Below are 15,563 nucleotides of genomic sequence, written 5' to 3'. Positions count from 1 at the left end.
TATTTTCGGCCTTCGTTTAGAGAAGTATCTGCTTCCGCACACAGCGGGTTGTGTCGTAAAAAAAAAGGCTCGCCACTCGTTGTTTATGGCACCTTTTTCCACTTTATTGAAGTCGTACTCCGCCTCAAGTATTTCAATAAAAAGAAAAAAGGAGCAGCCAGGCAAATGGGGCAGCTAAGGGTTTGTTTTTGGTCTGGTGTACATGAGACAATGTCGGCATCATAAATCATTCGCAGAACCGAGGCTGGCTGCGAGTCGCTCTAATGAGGCAAAGTTTTATGTTACACATGGTTTGGCAACTGTTGCTACATTTTTACATTTTGTACAGTGCAATTGCACTTTAAATGTTTGCCCATTTATATGTTAAATAAGTTTGTTCCAGGAAGCGACGCAAACAAATTGATTCGCGGAGTGGAAAAAGAATAGATGGCACTGTGAAGTATTTGAAAAGTAATTCCCATTTCTGTGAATTCCTAGCCAACTTAGGATCCAGCCAATTCGATGGATTGCTGCGCTTAAAAATGTGCGGAATACATAATTTATGGCTTTCGGGAAAGGACACGGATTGGGTAGCAAGGAGCAAGGCCAAGGATATGTGACTGAAGTTATCTAAGGACCGCACTCGGCGCACAGAAAATACACACATATATAGAGGATTCAGCTCCTGCGCTTCGTCGCATTTTTCTTCGATTTTTTTCTTCGTTGGGTGGCAGGCTTATCAGCTGTCTGCTTTTTCCAAATGCGTTGCATGAATATTTATGCCCCCGATATCGAGCACTAGCATGCTCATGCCCAATATGTATGGCATCCACACCACATGGCATAAAAGCTGCTTAAAAGTCGGGAAGCGTTTACGGCGTCGTCTTTCGTCTTCTGTCTTTTGTCTCTGTTTACGCGGCGTATGGGTAATGTGCTGTATGTTGGCAACACGGCGTATGAGCAACGCCAAGGGAACGGGGCACTTAGAGCTCCTCTAATGTCTCAGATCAGCTCTGTTGTTAATGGCCATAGCCAGTTTAGTTGCCTATAAGTTATTTACTTATTTACTGCCTCCTAAGACATTATTTTTTGTCATCTCTATGGAATTGGCATCGATTTTCGCCCACCTACTGTGCAACGCCCATGCATAAAGGATAACACCCACTCAACGATTACGTCGAACAGACAATAACAGTAAATTGAAATTCACTTGAAGCGGTTAATGGGGAAAAACTTGGACCGAACATTTCCCGATTGCGTTTTTTTCAGCTTCATTGCGGATTTACATTATTAAGATAATGGACAAGTGACATTTACTGCACTACAATACTCGGAATAATATCAGCCCTAAGTATATTCATACTTGAATGTGGGCGGCTTGGTATCTTTTAATAATTTCATTTTTATAGAAAACGATAGGAATATGCAGATATACAAGTGTTTGAATAGAGTTATTGTGGCGTATTGTTTAAAAAGTGATACTTTGTTCTTTATAGATCGGCATTGAAAAGTATACAAAATAATAGTAAGCGAATACCAGCGTATTCCCCATTTTAATCTGATTGCTAATCTGATTTGCGGGTATTATCGTTACATAACCACAACAGACTTTCCCATCATACCCGTTATTTCGAATCTGGAGGCGTGGTGCGGCACTAATCCGGCGATGAGCAGCAGGATGGAGCCGCCCAGGATGCGGCGTATTGGTCCCATGTTGGTTCTTTGGAGGCTCTACTGTACAATGCAGGGCAGTGTGTTAATGTTCTTGCCTAAGTGCTCCGCTGAATTATTAAATTAAATTACTGTTTATTCGGGTTTTGTCGTCGCGCGAATGTTTGCACTGGGCTGCTCTGTTGCGAACGTGTAATCATAATTATTTTAAATGGCAGTCAAGTGGTCTGCCAGCAAAAATGGCAGCAAAATGGCGGAAACATCATCATAACATCAGAACGGCCAACATCATTGGCAGTAACTCAAAAGTAGGCAACTGTTTCCCGCTCGCGAATAATATGCGAATTTATTCTGGCGAAAATGTCATTTTAATTGGTTTCATATTCAACGAAGTCACTAAAGTTTTTCCTCTCAGGCGTGGAAATTGAATTTATGTACTGTTTTTATCAATGGGTTCGCTTTTAAATATTTGTAAATATTGTGTGAAATTCCAATGGTTAATTGTTTGGTTTAAAACTAGTTGAATTGCGGTTGCTTTGTAAGTTTTTCTACTATTTTAAAAAGGCAATTTGTTTCGGTTTTACTTCTTTAGCTACGAGTTTTAATGATGAATGGATGAATAGTTGAATATTGTCAAAGTGTGGAACATTTTGCACTTCATATATTTACGTTATGTAGTTAAAGGTTTTCACATGGTCAAGTTCTTAATTATGTTTTATGTGACCCCTTTTGTTTTTCCACCATTCACAGATTCCACGCATTTAATGCTATAATTAAGACACTTTTTTCACGTCTGCTTGTACATTTTTTGTTCAATTATTATTAATGCGGTTGCGTTTTCAGAATTTCACATAATCCCCGCATGGAATAATTTTTTTTTTAGGGAAGTTGAGTTAAGCCGAGTTGAGTGTTTACATTAAATAGCAATTTCGTACTTTGATGTGTCGACAGGAATTATGACGCCCGCAAACTCACACACAACTGTGAATTTGAAATGAAAATTAATAAATATTAAAACCAATTATAACAGATTAAAGTGCGGGTAATGTGTGAAGATTAATTATGATTCATCTGGACTGCAATTCAAGAGTCTTCTTCAGTTCAAAAGTACTTGCATGCGGATTCGGTGTCAAGTTCATGCAATGCAATGCAAAACAAAGGCCAAATCTTGGCCGAATCTCAACTGAAGAGCGTTTGTAAGAGATGCGGCCAAAAAGAGCGGGCCAGAGGGCGAAGTAAAAATGTAATAAAAAGTGGCGCGCAGAAGCGTGAAAAAAACACAAAACACAAAAAAACGGAAAGGGAAAAACACGGAGACACACACACGCACACACAGAGAGAGTTATCCTGCGGAAAAGCTTGCGTTTTGGGGGAAAAGCTGCTGTTGCTTTGAGCGCTGTTGCCTTTTGATGTTACCGCCAAAGAGACGCCAGCAAACTGTTTTCAATCTGTCTGCTAGCGTTTGTCGGCACAATTTGGCCTTGCCATTGATTTTTGCCAGCCGACCACTGCTGTTTATTTAGATTTCTTTAAATCAATTTGTTTAAATATTTTGATTTTCTTATAATATGCATTTACAAATCACTTTAAGCTGAAAGAATTATGCACTTTATTTTTTTTTAGTTCCTCTCGACTTGTGTTTTACGAGAGTGATTTTATTTTTGCCGCCTCGGAGTCCTGAAATCTCAGTTATCCTGGCCGCAGAGCACACACGTCCGCTTCTTTGCAGAGCTCGAAGCAAACTGATGGCAGTTTGGTCCTCAGCGGATGCTGAACCGATGTGGCAGAATCCAGTATTTTGCAGACTTCGCTGAGAGCCTCGCCGAGAGCTTTCACTCACAAATAGCTCGCACTCAAATAATAAGTGAGTTTAGGACGCTCCGGAATTTAAATTGAATCCGTATTCAATAATAATCCAAATTTTTATGCGTAATTTGTCACGATGGGAAAAGCACGCTAGCCTAATGACCCTATGTCACTAAAAATTAATGTGTTTTTGTGACGCCTTGCTAGTTTACTTGAATTATAAGTCACTGATAACGCTCGTTTACTGCAGAAGCTTCTTGATTATAAGCTAGAGATCCGTCTGAACTGCCTTTGTGTAGCACTTATACTTCAATACCAGTTTTTGGGTCAAGTTTAATCTGGATTTCCTTGTTGTGTTTTTGTTGTTTCTCAATTGTCCGGTTGATAAAAAGTGTAAGGCGCATATTAAGTATTCATTGAACCAATTCTTTTTTTTAATTAAAAAATTAATATCTAAAATATCGTGTAAATATGGTTTAATGAGGCAGTGATTTTAATATTGACATATATTAAATTATTATGCAAAATATCTTTAACTACAAATATTATATTACACTTTTTTCTGTGTACTTGCATTATATTGCATTATATTGTCTAAGATTTGACATATAAATTTGCAAATTCAGCTTATCAGTATATGTGTAATATATTTACAAATATGTGTTGGTGATAAAGACTTCGTACCTGCGAGACTTATTGAATACTTTAAGCAATCAAGTTGCAAGTAGCTCTTTATTCTTTGAGTGATTAAATGCATTTGGTTTGAGTTTGAGTTCTTGAGCCCGCTGTCCAGTTTATCACCCAAAGCTGATGCAATGGCTTAGTTAAATTGCACTTGACTTGCTTGCAGTGCCTCCAATTAGACTCAACTCGAATGGCACTGCAACTGCAACTGGAACTGGGTTGTTGGTATTTTAGGAGGCGTGTGCTCGACATAAGACCCTCTATACTATATATAATTGCGGCTCAGCTGGTTTCTGTGCTTAAAGACCACTACTAAGCCCCAAGCCCAAGTCCTTGCCCAATATTTACGGCCGGCAGTGTTTTGAGCACTGCTGCCCAAAAGTAGGCAATGTTAAATTTTTTGGGAAGCCCCAGGCCAAACGAAACCAACGAACCGTGGACCGAAACAGACTGGTCTGCTAACCAAACTTAAATTAAATGTAGTGAGGCTAATAAAAAAAATACACACACACATACACACTGACATACACGCACGCAGAGTGTAAAAATTAAATGAAAATAAAGTTGGGGAGTCACGGGGATTTTGGGGGAATTTCTAGTCCTGCCTACATGACACTAAATAAACAGCCAGTTGTTACTTACTCAACAGCGAAGCCAAACAAACGGCCGACATAGAAAAGCACAAAAACACCAAAACACCAAAACCAATACGAGGGCAAACAGCACACGCAGAGCGAAGTAAATGGTTAGTTCTGTGACATTTCTAAATTGAAAAACTACAAATGACTGACAACAGATTAGAGCGAGAGCGCACGTAGTTCGCAGGCAACAGCTGCGTTTTCAGGACCAGGACCTCCAGGATGGAGGGATCCTTTAAATCCCAATACCAATACCAAACTCAAACCCAAACCCAAACCCAAACCCAATTGCGGAGCCAGCGCTTGACTTTGCAGATACTCCGTGTCCAGTTCTGGCCCATGGCCACACACACACTCACTCGTGAATGTAGGAAAGTAAATAAGACGAAAAAGCAACACCAGCTACGAGTAAAACTTTCTTTCCTTTAGTGAAATGGCTCCAGCAGCAAAGGATACAGCCAGAAAAAAAAATGAAATCGGACTGCAAATACATTTTGCGGCTTTGGCTGTTGATTTCTTTCAAGTGCGAGGTTCCGTGCAACCTTTCGAGTGTATTTGTATAAGACAACAGCTGAATTGAAGGCCTAATCAGAGCCGGAAAGATAAAAATTGTATGGAATGGAAATGGAGAATGGCAAGTTCAGAAGAGCTCCATAGAATTTCGGGTGATTTATTTGCACAAATGCAGGAAGCACCATGATGAACTCGACCCTGGCTTGGTCACACAAAAAATCAAATCTCAACCGAAACTTACAGGTTACTTCATTTAAATGTCAGTGTTATTGATTTAAACACTCAAAACAAAAAAGAGCTATTTATTCATAGATACCTAATTACAATTTATAATAACTAAAATATGACATACTTTTGACATTTAAACACTCAAAAAAAGAGCTATTTATTCATAGATACCTAATTACAATTTATAATAACTAAAATATGACATACTTTTGACACAATTGAATGACAGTCAGTGCCTAAACGCTAATTTGCAATTATAACCAACCCAGTTTTGATTTAAATCAAAGTAATTTATGCGCGGATTTTAATGGGATTTTTCCCGCTGTGCACTCACCTGTGAACTTGCACTCCTCCAGCCGCTCATCACTGTGGTCCGGGCAATCGGAGGAGCCATCGCACACGAACCGTATGGGGATACATTCGCCGGTGGAGCACTGGAACTGCTTCTCATCGCAGTAGTTGGACAGACCGAGCGCTGCAAAATCAAATGCATATTAATTAATTAAGTTGAAATCCTCGGGTTAGCCGCAGACTATAATTAAACGGAAAGCGAAAAACGGGTTGGAGTTTGCACATCCCAATGGGAGGGCCTAATAAAATTCATAACTAAAATTTAAGTTGAAAACTTTGGCTCGTTAAGCACACACACTGAGCAAGTGAGATAGCGATGGTTTACTGCGGAGGGGGGATTGTGGAGAAAAGGCGTTTGTTGACAAGCCTTAAAACCCTTTTTAATGAAAGCCGAGACTTGACAATAAACAAAAACTTGTAAATAATGAAATCCAGCCGAAGGGCGAGGCTTACACATGTCTATGTATATAAAAGTGGCCAAGTGGGTGTTGTTTCTGCGGTCTATGTCCTTGTGGTGGACCGCAAAAGGATCCCAAACGAAGGACCGCAAGTTTTTGGGGGGGGCCAAAATTAATAAGCGAGAATTTGATGGCAGCTAGTTGGAAAGTTTCGGATGCGATGGCTTCATCAATCGTTTTACGGGCCACTTGACATTTTCCTCGGCCGCCCTAATCTATCTTTCATTTTCTGTGTCTTTGGACCGATTAGCATATGCACGTATGTATGTTAGTATATGCTTAGCATATATGCTAGAGTCAACCGACTTCGGTTAATGTGACGCCATTATGCCAAAGTGTCTTGAATTGTGTGTGTGTCTGTGGTTGTGTGCGTGTGTGTGTGTGTGTGTGTGAGGCGGTCTATCCGCGTAGCATTTACCGTTTAATTGCGCGCATTTAACACAAATTGACAATTGCTTAGGCAGCGTCAAAATCACGCACGAGCTCACCCAAAAAGTCACGCACACTCACAGGAGCTCCTAAGAGTGGACCCAAATTTTAGGTAACGGACTTAGGACTTAGGACTTATATAAATAAAATATTAAATTGTAAGATATATGTATATAGTATTCCCGCTAATGTGCATTCTGTATAAAAACCACTTATTTTCCCTTTTCCCAGATTAATCTATAACATTGTGTAGTGCTAACAAACGAACAAAATATTGAGCTGGTCCACTGGTCGTATGAGTAATATTTGTGAAAATTGTTTTAATAATAATAATTGTTGAATATGCAGTTTTTGTTTGCTAAGAATGTGAAAATATAGTACAACTTCTGTTAAGAACTTCAAGTTTAGCCGACATTGGTCCACTCCTCTGGACACACACGCATTTAATTACGAAATCAGACCTGTCATGCATTGCCCTCGGCACGCACACATGTCCAGGAGGACTAACACATACACGGTCACACGCTCACACTCTCTCTCACACACACACACACATAGATAGACCGAGTGACACGCATTTGACGAGTGTGTTAGTGGTTCATTACCATGGGAACTTCAAGGCATGCTGGCTTCAAATTCCAACTTTCATCGCCTCAAATTTTTTCGCTGACTGCATTTTTTGCTCTTGCTTTAAACTTGCGCCTGCATTTTGCATTTTCCTTATGCGAGCATGTGTATTTATTTGCCAAAAAATATATGTATATTTCTTGCTGCCTTTAGCTGCAGCTTTTCATTCTTTTGCTGGGTGGAAATTTTTTATTAGTCCCCGTAAATTATTAAAAATGTGCGCACACATTTTGAATTTATGAAAAGAGTTTTGTTTGCTCCTGTCGTACGTGTTTGTGTTTGAATGTATGTGTGTGTGTGTGTGTGTGTGTAGGGTTGCACTTGTTTGGTGCTCAGAAATTGCAATTGCTTTTGTAGACAAATCTGTATGTAAATGTGCAATGCAATTTGCATTTTAAGTGAGTCGTTTAGTAGCTTAATTGAAATAAATATTAAAAGAGAATGCCCCATCCAATCCATTTGACAGAGCTTGGATTATAAACCAAAAAGAAATTTATACATCTCCGTTTTTCGCAAGCTATTTATTTTGCATTTCCAGAAATGTATTTTATAGCTGGCAATTGCTAAATGGGACACCCACAAATTATTTTCTCTAATTCATTATCATCGCTTTCAACTGTGTGCGGTAAGTTTATTTTTATTCCCAAAGCTAAGTAAGCGGATACTTTTGAACAGCTTAATGCATTTGAATCGACTTTCTTAATAAAATGAGAAATCAACCTGCTAACGGAATTTTAGAATTGGTTGGTTTCAATTTCAGTTTCAATTCATGACTTTTGTTTGTGAAAAGACCTGCTTTAAATATTTGAAATACTCAAACAAATTATAGGAAATCATCGTACAGTTGTAACTCTTGTAAATCTTCTCTGTTGAATATTGAATATCGCTTTCTAGAAAAGTATATACGGAAAATGGTTTTTTTAATATTCAATTTGATGTCTTTTAGTGAAGCCTTATCATTATCCCCTCCAGGCATTTATTTCCAGCGCATTTCACCCAATTCTCACAGCCACCTATTTAATACAAATTAAATCAGTGGGGCAATAATTTGCGGTGTGCTCCACAAAGAGTGCAAACATGGAGCAGCTGCCTTCGTGGGTAATAGCCGCCAATTTGATTGACAGAATCACGAATGTCCGTCCAGCGCAAAGGCAACTGGCCAATTAAATGCTTAATGCGAAGTTCATTGAACAGTTTTATTTTACTTCTTGGGGCAGGAATCAATCAGGAAAGAAAATGCTGGTCAAGAGTATATTTTCACATGAAAATCTCGCACCATTAATTCAATGACAGCAAAGGGCATGACAGGAGGGCTGTCTTGGTTAGCCAAGAGGGCGAAATAATAAACAGAAATCAGAAATCAGCGCAAAAGTCAATCAGAGTTCAAATCAATATAAATGCTTTATTAATGGCCCGAAAGGTTGTCGGCGATTGTGCCTAACACAAACTCCACCCCTCTCTGATTTGATTACGCCTGCAATCCTATTAATAGTCGGTGATTAATCACTGATTCGACCATGGTCAACTACACCGCAATAACAGCATGGCATTACGCAAATTAACCGAAATATTTTCAGTTTAGATAAACTATGAAGCCAGCCAATTTTGATAGCGAGCACTTTGCACCTGAACAGCAGTTCAAAGTGATAACATTGTTTTACCCATGGGTTCAAAAAGTTGCATCATTATTTGGTGACTGCTCATTTTTTATCGACTAGTGCAGGCTGGGTTACCAAAATTAAACAGCTTATAATTGCGTAAGTATAGTAAATGTAAGTTTTTATTGTGCCTCGTGCCAACTTAATTGTGTCTTAAAACTTTGCTTGAATTCATGTACTTAATCTTTAATCCTACTATTTGAAGTTCAGTAATAGGGGTCTGCTACTTAACTAGGTGCTAACAAATACATTAGATTTATTATCTGTTAAGTTCTTGGTATGCACATAAAGTCTTTTTTATTATTTTCCCAAATTTGTACACAGTTTAATTTTAATGTCTTTTTTGACTAGTGTTATTGCATTGCTACCTAATGGTTGTACAAATTTCACTTCAATTGGATTCGTCTTCGATTTTTAATCACAACTACTATGTGTAGATTAGCTAGTTATCTATTAGTTAGTTATCTGGACTATCTGTAAGCGCCTGCCTAGCCACTTCAGATAAGACAGATAACCTTCTGGGTGGGGGAACCAAAGCCAAACAGCACTATCTTCAAATACGAGTACTACGATTTTGCAGACGCCTTATCTATACCACGTAATGTTTTGGTATACTATAGTTTAGTTACTATAGTTTTTATTGCAAAAATAGATTTCGAATTACTCATAAATTCAATTCCGAAGTAAGCGGAAGATTAATACATTTTCTTATCTTATAATCACCATATGGTAAACAAGTCATAGCTACGTAGTTGGTTTTAATAATAAATGTACTAGTCTAGCATGAGAAGCATAAAATAGTTTAGATGAATCAGAGTTACTCTAAGCAAATGACATGGGATTGAAAAATGTAGTTGCTTAGAATTTTTATCACGATAAATATTATCTCATAATTATAATAATTTCGTGTGATTTTTTTCCACTGTTGTGGAGATAACATATGGGCTGATAAAAATGGTTACCTTTGGCACAACGATAAAGAGTAATCAACAAATATAATTGTATAATCATGTGAGCACTGCGCTTTGGATACCAACCAGTACAGTTTGCACTCGCTGTAGGGGATCGTCAACTCTGAACTTTTTTCGTGAGCTCTTAAAAGTTAAAAAAAAAAACAGATAAGAGAAACTATTGAAACTGCTCTTAAATGTTGGCAAGAGATGTGAATTCGTTCGATATGCTTCAGTACGAGTGTCTTGTTATTGTTGCTGGCTGCTTCAGTTGTTGCTGCTTAATGGGAAAAAAAGGTGGCCTGATCGCTAACGTCATAGCCGACGAAAACAGCCAAACAACATTATTAACAACAATAACAATTACTCACACATCTGTTGGCCAAAGTCGCTTGGGCGTCGAAAATGGCATTAAGATGACTCAGTACTATCTGCTAATAATGAATGATGTTCCTTACAGTTGTACGGAATTTCGCCAACGTCATCACCTGTTTGTTGTGAGATATAGCGCTGTATATAGCGCCACTGAATTTCTAATGAATGCACATTTGCAGTATCTATTGTCGGATTTTTTTGACAGCCCAGCTAATGTTAGCCAACAAATCACGCCACCTTTTTTTTGCCTTGCAATTGAATTCGGCGCGCCAACGCGGCGTATGCGTTATATTTCAATTGAATGCCCGAAAATAGAAAACCAATTAGAAAAGAGAAATTTGCTGGGCTGTCTGGGAATTGGATGGCTAACGAAGGTCTGACCTTCGCACTTTTTTGGCAGTACTCATTAGGCCAGCATTGAAATACAGTTAACACCGTCTGATTGTGTTTTGCATGGATCGCTTATGAAATTTGTCACTGGAGCACGAACAATTGCAGTGCATTTATTTGGCTTCCATTAGTGCTAGTGCTGGAAACCAGTTTTCAAACAAAAGCACAAAAGAAAATCAGTTTTTTTTATTTCGTGCCCCATAATTATACATAATGGCAAATGTTTTTGTAATTAAGGCAGACGGACTGGACTGGCTGCAATGCAACCAACTCCAGTTAAGGGACCAAGTTTGTATCAGAGACAGTTGAGTCCAGAGAGCACGTGCAAATTCCAGGCGTAATTAGCCAAGTTAATTATAAATGTCCCGGCCAAGTTGGGACTGGCCGAGGAGTTTTTTTGCCTCGCCATCGTCGCCTGGAAACTTGTTTAAATTCGATTTTGAAATAAATCAACTCGGCCAGGAAGTCGATGCCTTGGGAAACTTACGTTGTCGCAGCTTAAAAGCAGTCATTAAAGCTGTCAAGGACGTGCTCAGAACTTGCTGCCAAATAAGTGTTGTCAATTTTGTCCTCCCGAGTAGTTTGCAATGATTTCGATTGGGTTTGCTCCAAGTTTTGTTGGGCGGAAATTACTGCCATGCCATGACCTATAAATCGGATTAAATCCTGTCTCACCATTTATTTGGCACCTGAGATATTGGTTTGTATTAAAACTGTCAAAAGTACAGCGGAAATGCATTTAGACACAGGAGTGGGTAATCCTCGGGTAGAAACCATTAAAAAGCACTAAAATCCATTTGACATAGATTGATGGCAAGCTACATATCTTATGATGCAACGGCTTATCATTCGCTAGTTCCACTTTCAATCATCTGCTTTTAACCTTAAAGTTACGGCGATTATCATGACCCAGCGTTATTCAGTTTGTTTTTACCTTTAACATTCGTTGGCATAAACGCAAAGCGCTTTAACCCTCCGCTTTTAGCCAAGTTGAAGGTTTCATTAAAGATTAAAAACAAACTTGCTTGGAGTCCAACGATTTCTGATTCCCCTACTGCGAACATAATGAAAAGTTCTTTCTAATTCATTCATCATATCGAGTTTTAAAATTCAGAGATAAGGTTAATCACAATGGTAAGCACTTTGATACTGTGCCCTAAAATTAAATTAAGTTCTACTGTATTGTATGTTCTACACTGAACTTTTAATTTGTTCAAAAACTTGGTTATTCAGCAACTTTCTCATAGTTATAAGTGTAAATGTTTTACGTAGGTTTTTATGTAAACTACTTGCTAATTCAATACTATTTACAAACAGTCGCGTTCAAAATAATAGAAGTGCACCTAAATTACTTCGTTAGTCAATCTTCTGTCCTGTTCAGAGTTTGGAGTCTATAAAAGCAAAGTAAGTAAAAGCTTAGCTTTTAAAATGCTAGAGTTATTTTTGAATGGGTAATAATCAAAATATATATCAAGATCAAGATCAGCTTGGTAACAAGAAATCTTTATAAATAGGTTGGGATATTTCCATTTTTATACGAGTTATACATATATCTGCCACGTGCTGGGATCGTTTTGAAGAAAAAAAAAACGTTGACCAATGTGCAAGGCCAAGAAACTCCAAGAATCGGACACTTGTTGCTCTTTTTGTTCTCTTCTCCCCCGCCTACCACTCGGTTTCTCTCCTCTTCGCTCTTTCTCGGTATTTTCTCTTTGAGTTTCACGAGAGCCGCCGGAGTTTCAGTCTTCAAGTGGCGCTCCATTCGCTTCATGTAGCGAAGCCGGCCGGTACAAAAAATAAGCATAAAACGGAATAATTACAAGGGGAAGCAGAACAAGCAAAGAGTGTGCACTGGAAGAAAATTCCTTAATGTGGAACTATCCTTCAGTGCAATTTTATGTCATATGTCGCACGCCAAAAAGTATGCTATATTTTATGCCGGTACGTCAATCACCCTAAGCCTTTACTCTTAAAAGTTTATTTTACGAGTTTTACTGGAAATTTGGTTACAGTGTAAGCAGAGGCGAGTGCAGAGGAAAGTAAAAGGTTTCTGCCGACAAAAAAGAGCACGGAACGGGGGGAGCAAAGGGGAAGAGCTCTGCAGTCTGGAAATCGTATGACGTTGTGGAATGCTGAGACATGGAAATGGAAGTGGAGTTTACTGGCATTGCCAGACGCTTTGGCTTTCGGCTGGCAACGAAAATCACATAAATAAAACTCGAGCCTTAGCTAAAATCGGAGTCGGACTGGAAAACGGGGTATGCATACATATGTATATATGTACATATATATGTACACATGGAGCCGTGGCTGGTGGCATGATCGCCAGAAATGCGAGAGGCGGCGGCAGCAACTATAAACACCGCCTCCCCTTACACTCGGAGAAATCAAAGAAGATCCGATAAAGTCAAATCGTGATTAGTAACTAATTAAGATTGATTATGAACGCCAACCTAAGGTGACTTTAACTTTTTATTAAGGTTGAAAAGGAAATTGTTATTCAAATGACTTCAGGTCAATAATTCTAAACAGCTTTACTGCAGCTATAATATTGTATTGATGGCTTTTTTAACAGTTTTCAAAGACACCGTCATTAGAAGTATGAGTTCCAAAAATTATATATATTTTGCTATGATGGAAACCTCATACACTGGTTATTGAAATTTCAACATAATTATGATTTTCATTAGAGCGTCATTATATTTGTATTTCAGTTCTGTTTTTTGTATTGTTTTACTCATAAATCTAAGAAATTAAAAAATTGAGGACAAAGTAAAATAGTAATGTTAAAACAAAATACATATGTAAATGAGTCAAAAATTCGTTTTAAAAGCGTGACTAATCAATTTATCGCTAAAAAAAAAAACATGCGTTCAAGAAATTCTCCGCAATTATGATAAGTAATAAATTAATTGGCTTAGTAACTTACATATGTCCAAAGGAGTGCCGATTTTGCCCGACACATTCAGGAACTTTAGGGGATTCCCGTTCAGCACCGAGTTGATGGAGCTGCCAAAGTGGCCCATTCCGATTCCCATGCCAGATCCTGTCGCAGGACTAATGCTGTTGGCTGCCGCAGGAGCCAAGTGCTTCAGCTGATCGAGGGTGGGTCCCAGAGTACTGGCTTTCAGACGCTCCAGCCACGCCGATCCGCTCAGATTGTGCATTATCTCGCTGGCAGTGGGCGTGGCAGCGGTGACATGGGCGGCATTTACCGCCGCCGCATTGCAGAATTTGCTGATGCTCAATATGCAGGTGATGAAGAGCAGGTGAAACGATGAGGTGAAGCTGAAGCTGATCAGCTGCTGCACTTTGCTGTGGTAATGTGTGCTGGCGCTGTAGAAGAAGCCACTTGTTTTGGACGATTCCCTATTGCCACTTTCATTTGTTGGTAACTCCAAGTGGGTGGTTTGAAAAGATTCCGTGAACTGCGGCATGCAGGCTGTGGCCATCTTTTGCAGCTGCTAGAATATATACGGTAGAAATTGCACTTTAGGCTCAGTGGGTCACACACGCTTTTCACTCTGGTTCGATTTGCCAACTTATTTATATACAACGTCCATTAAATAATAAGTTTAGGAGAATACACGCAACGTTTGCCAAAAAAAGTTCACAAATGTGAGCGAATGTATCGGGAAGAGAGTGCGAGGCGTAGGTACGATAAACATGCGGAAAAAGCCACGACGGAAAGAAGAAACATCATACGATGTTGCGAAAAAACAGCATAAGAGCAAGGAAAACACGAAATACACACACACACACACACAAAAAACTGCAAGCTAAGGGCGACGACTTTGGTCAAAACGAGGGTTAGGCCCTCATGCTGTCTCGCTCATTTACTGTTTGCTCTCATTTAATGTTTATTTGAATATATCTGCTATCAGTGGAGTAACGGGCGATAAGCCAGGTAGGTCTGGTAAGTCATGCGCAGCCGCTACCCATTGACACCATTATTACAGTTCGGTATCGTTATTGGTTCTGCTTTTCCAAATCTTTTATTTACTTTAATTCATGGCAAAACACATGTACGACTAAAAATTTATGCTGTTTTTTCACATGACATATTGACGTAACGTTCGGCCAAAATAGATTCATACATTATTTTTCAATTAACACTTATTTCCGCTCGACAAATGCGATGAGCTGGCCTTAAAGCCCCGGCTTGAACTTTTTTTTTATTTGCTTTGAACTTTTGCTTTCCGAAACTTTTTTCGCATTCCGAAATTTCTCGGTCTTAACGGTGAAGTTATATCCAAAGCATGGGGCGGATGAGCGATAAGCGACCAGCGACGACCTAGCGACACGCACTGCGAGTACAAACTGCCGGCAGAATATCGGTTCCCAAGTGAGCGGTGACCAATGGCACTGTTTTAGCAACTTCGGCAGTGCTCGTCTTTCGTTCGGCGACGAACCGAAGATCGCCACGCGTACCATATCTTACCTGTCGAGAAATCGAGAAAAAAAGAGAGCGAAGAAATGACAGCGCCACATGCGCCGACGTCATCATCGGGGGAGCCCTAAAGAGTTAAAAAAGTAACAAAAGCATCGATCCCCCAACACTAAGAGAATTCAGAGCGCAACCAAAACCAAGCTGACATTGAAACAGGTGGTTCTCTCTTCGGCCGCTCTCTTAGCACGCAAGTCAATTAATTTTGGAGGTGTGTTCCACTATTTGTCGTTTCGGCTTCCAATTAGTGAGGTAGCAATTTCTGAAATTATAGGTCTCAATTGTTTATTGGCCCGGGTCAATCAGTCAAGGTTTGCGATTGAAACTAGTAATGTGCTCTGTAGCTTAGACACACTTGA

The 15,563-nt window shown here is 39.2% G+C and overlaps 1 protein-coding gene across 10 annotated transcripts in view; it reads right to left on the bottom strand.

Annotated features, from left to right (window-relative positions):
- Window positions 1-15,091, bottom strand: part of LOC120452384 (very low-density lipoprotein receptor) — a 33,446-nt gene extending 18,355 nt beyond the window's left edge. For 4 of the 10 annotated variants that reach the window (XR_005616463.2, XM_039636579.2, XM_039636577.2 and 1 more), the window contains exons 1-3: window positions 14,855-15,090; window positions 13,687-14,221; window positions 5,854-5,994 (exon numbers count right to left, since the gene is read on the bottom strand). Coding sequence is in view for 9 of the 10 variants with exons in the window: in XM_039636579.2 (XP_039492513.1) it covers window positions 5,854-5,994; window positions 13,687-14,209 (664 nt within the window). In the remaining variant the exon portion in view is untranslated. Of the gene's footprint in view, window positions 1-1,601; window positions 1,830-3,228; window positions 3,392-5,853; window positions 5,995-13,686; window positions 14,222-14,854 lie in introns of those variants that run through there. The other 6 variants (XM_044006338.1, XM_039636578.2, XM_039636585.2 and 3 more) reach the window with 6 other exon arrangements.
- Window positions 15,092-15,563: the final 472 nt, after the last annotated feature.

The sequence above is a fragment of the Drosophila santomea genome, chromosome 3R, assembly GCF_016746245.2.
Source record: "Drosophila santomea strain STO CAGO 1482 chromosome 3R, Prin_Dsan_1.1, whole genome shotgun sequence".
NCBI classification, from domain to species: Eukaryota; Metazoa; Arthropoda; class Insecta; order Diptera; family Drosophilidae; genus Drosophila; species Drosophila santomea.
The sequence above is the reverse complement of the archived record's forward strand: the minus strand, read 5'-3'. Positions and strand labels throughout refer to the sequence as shown.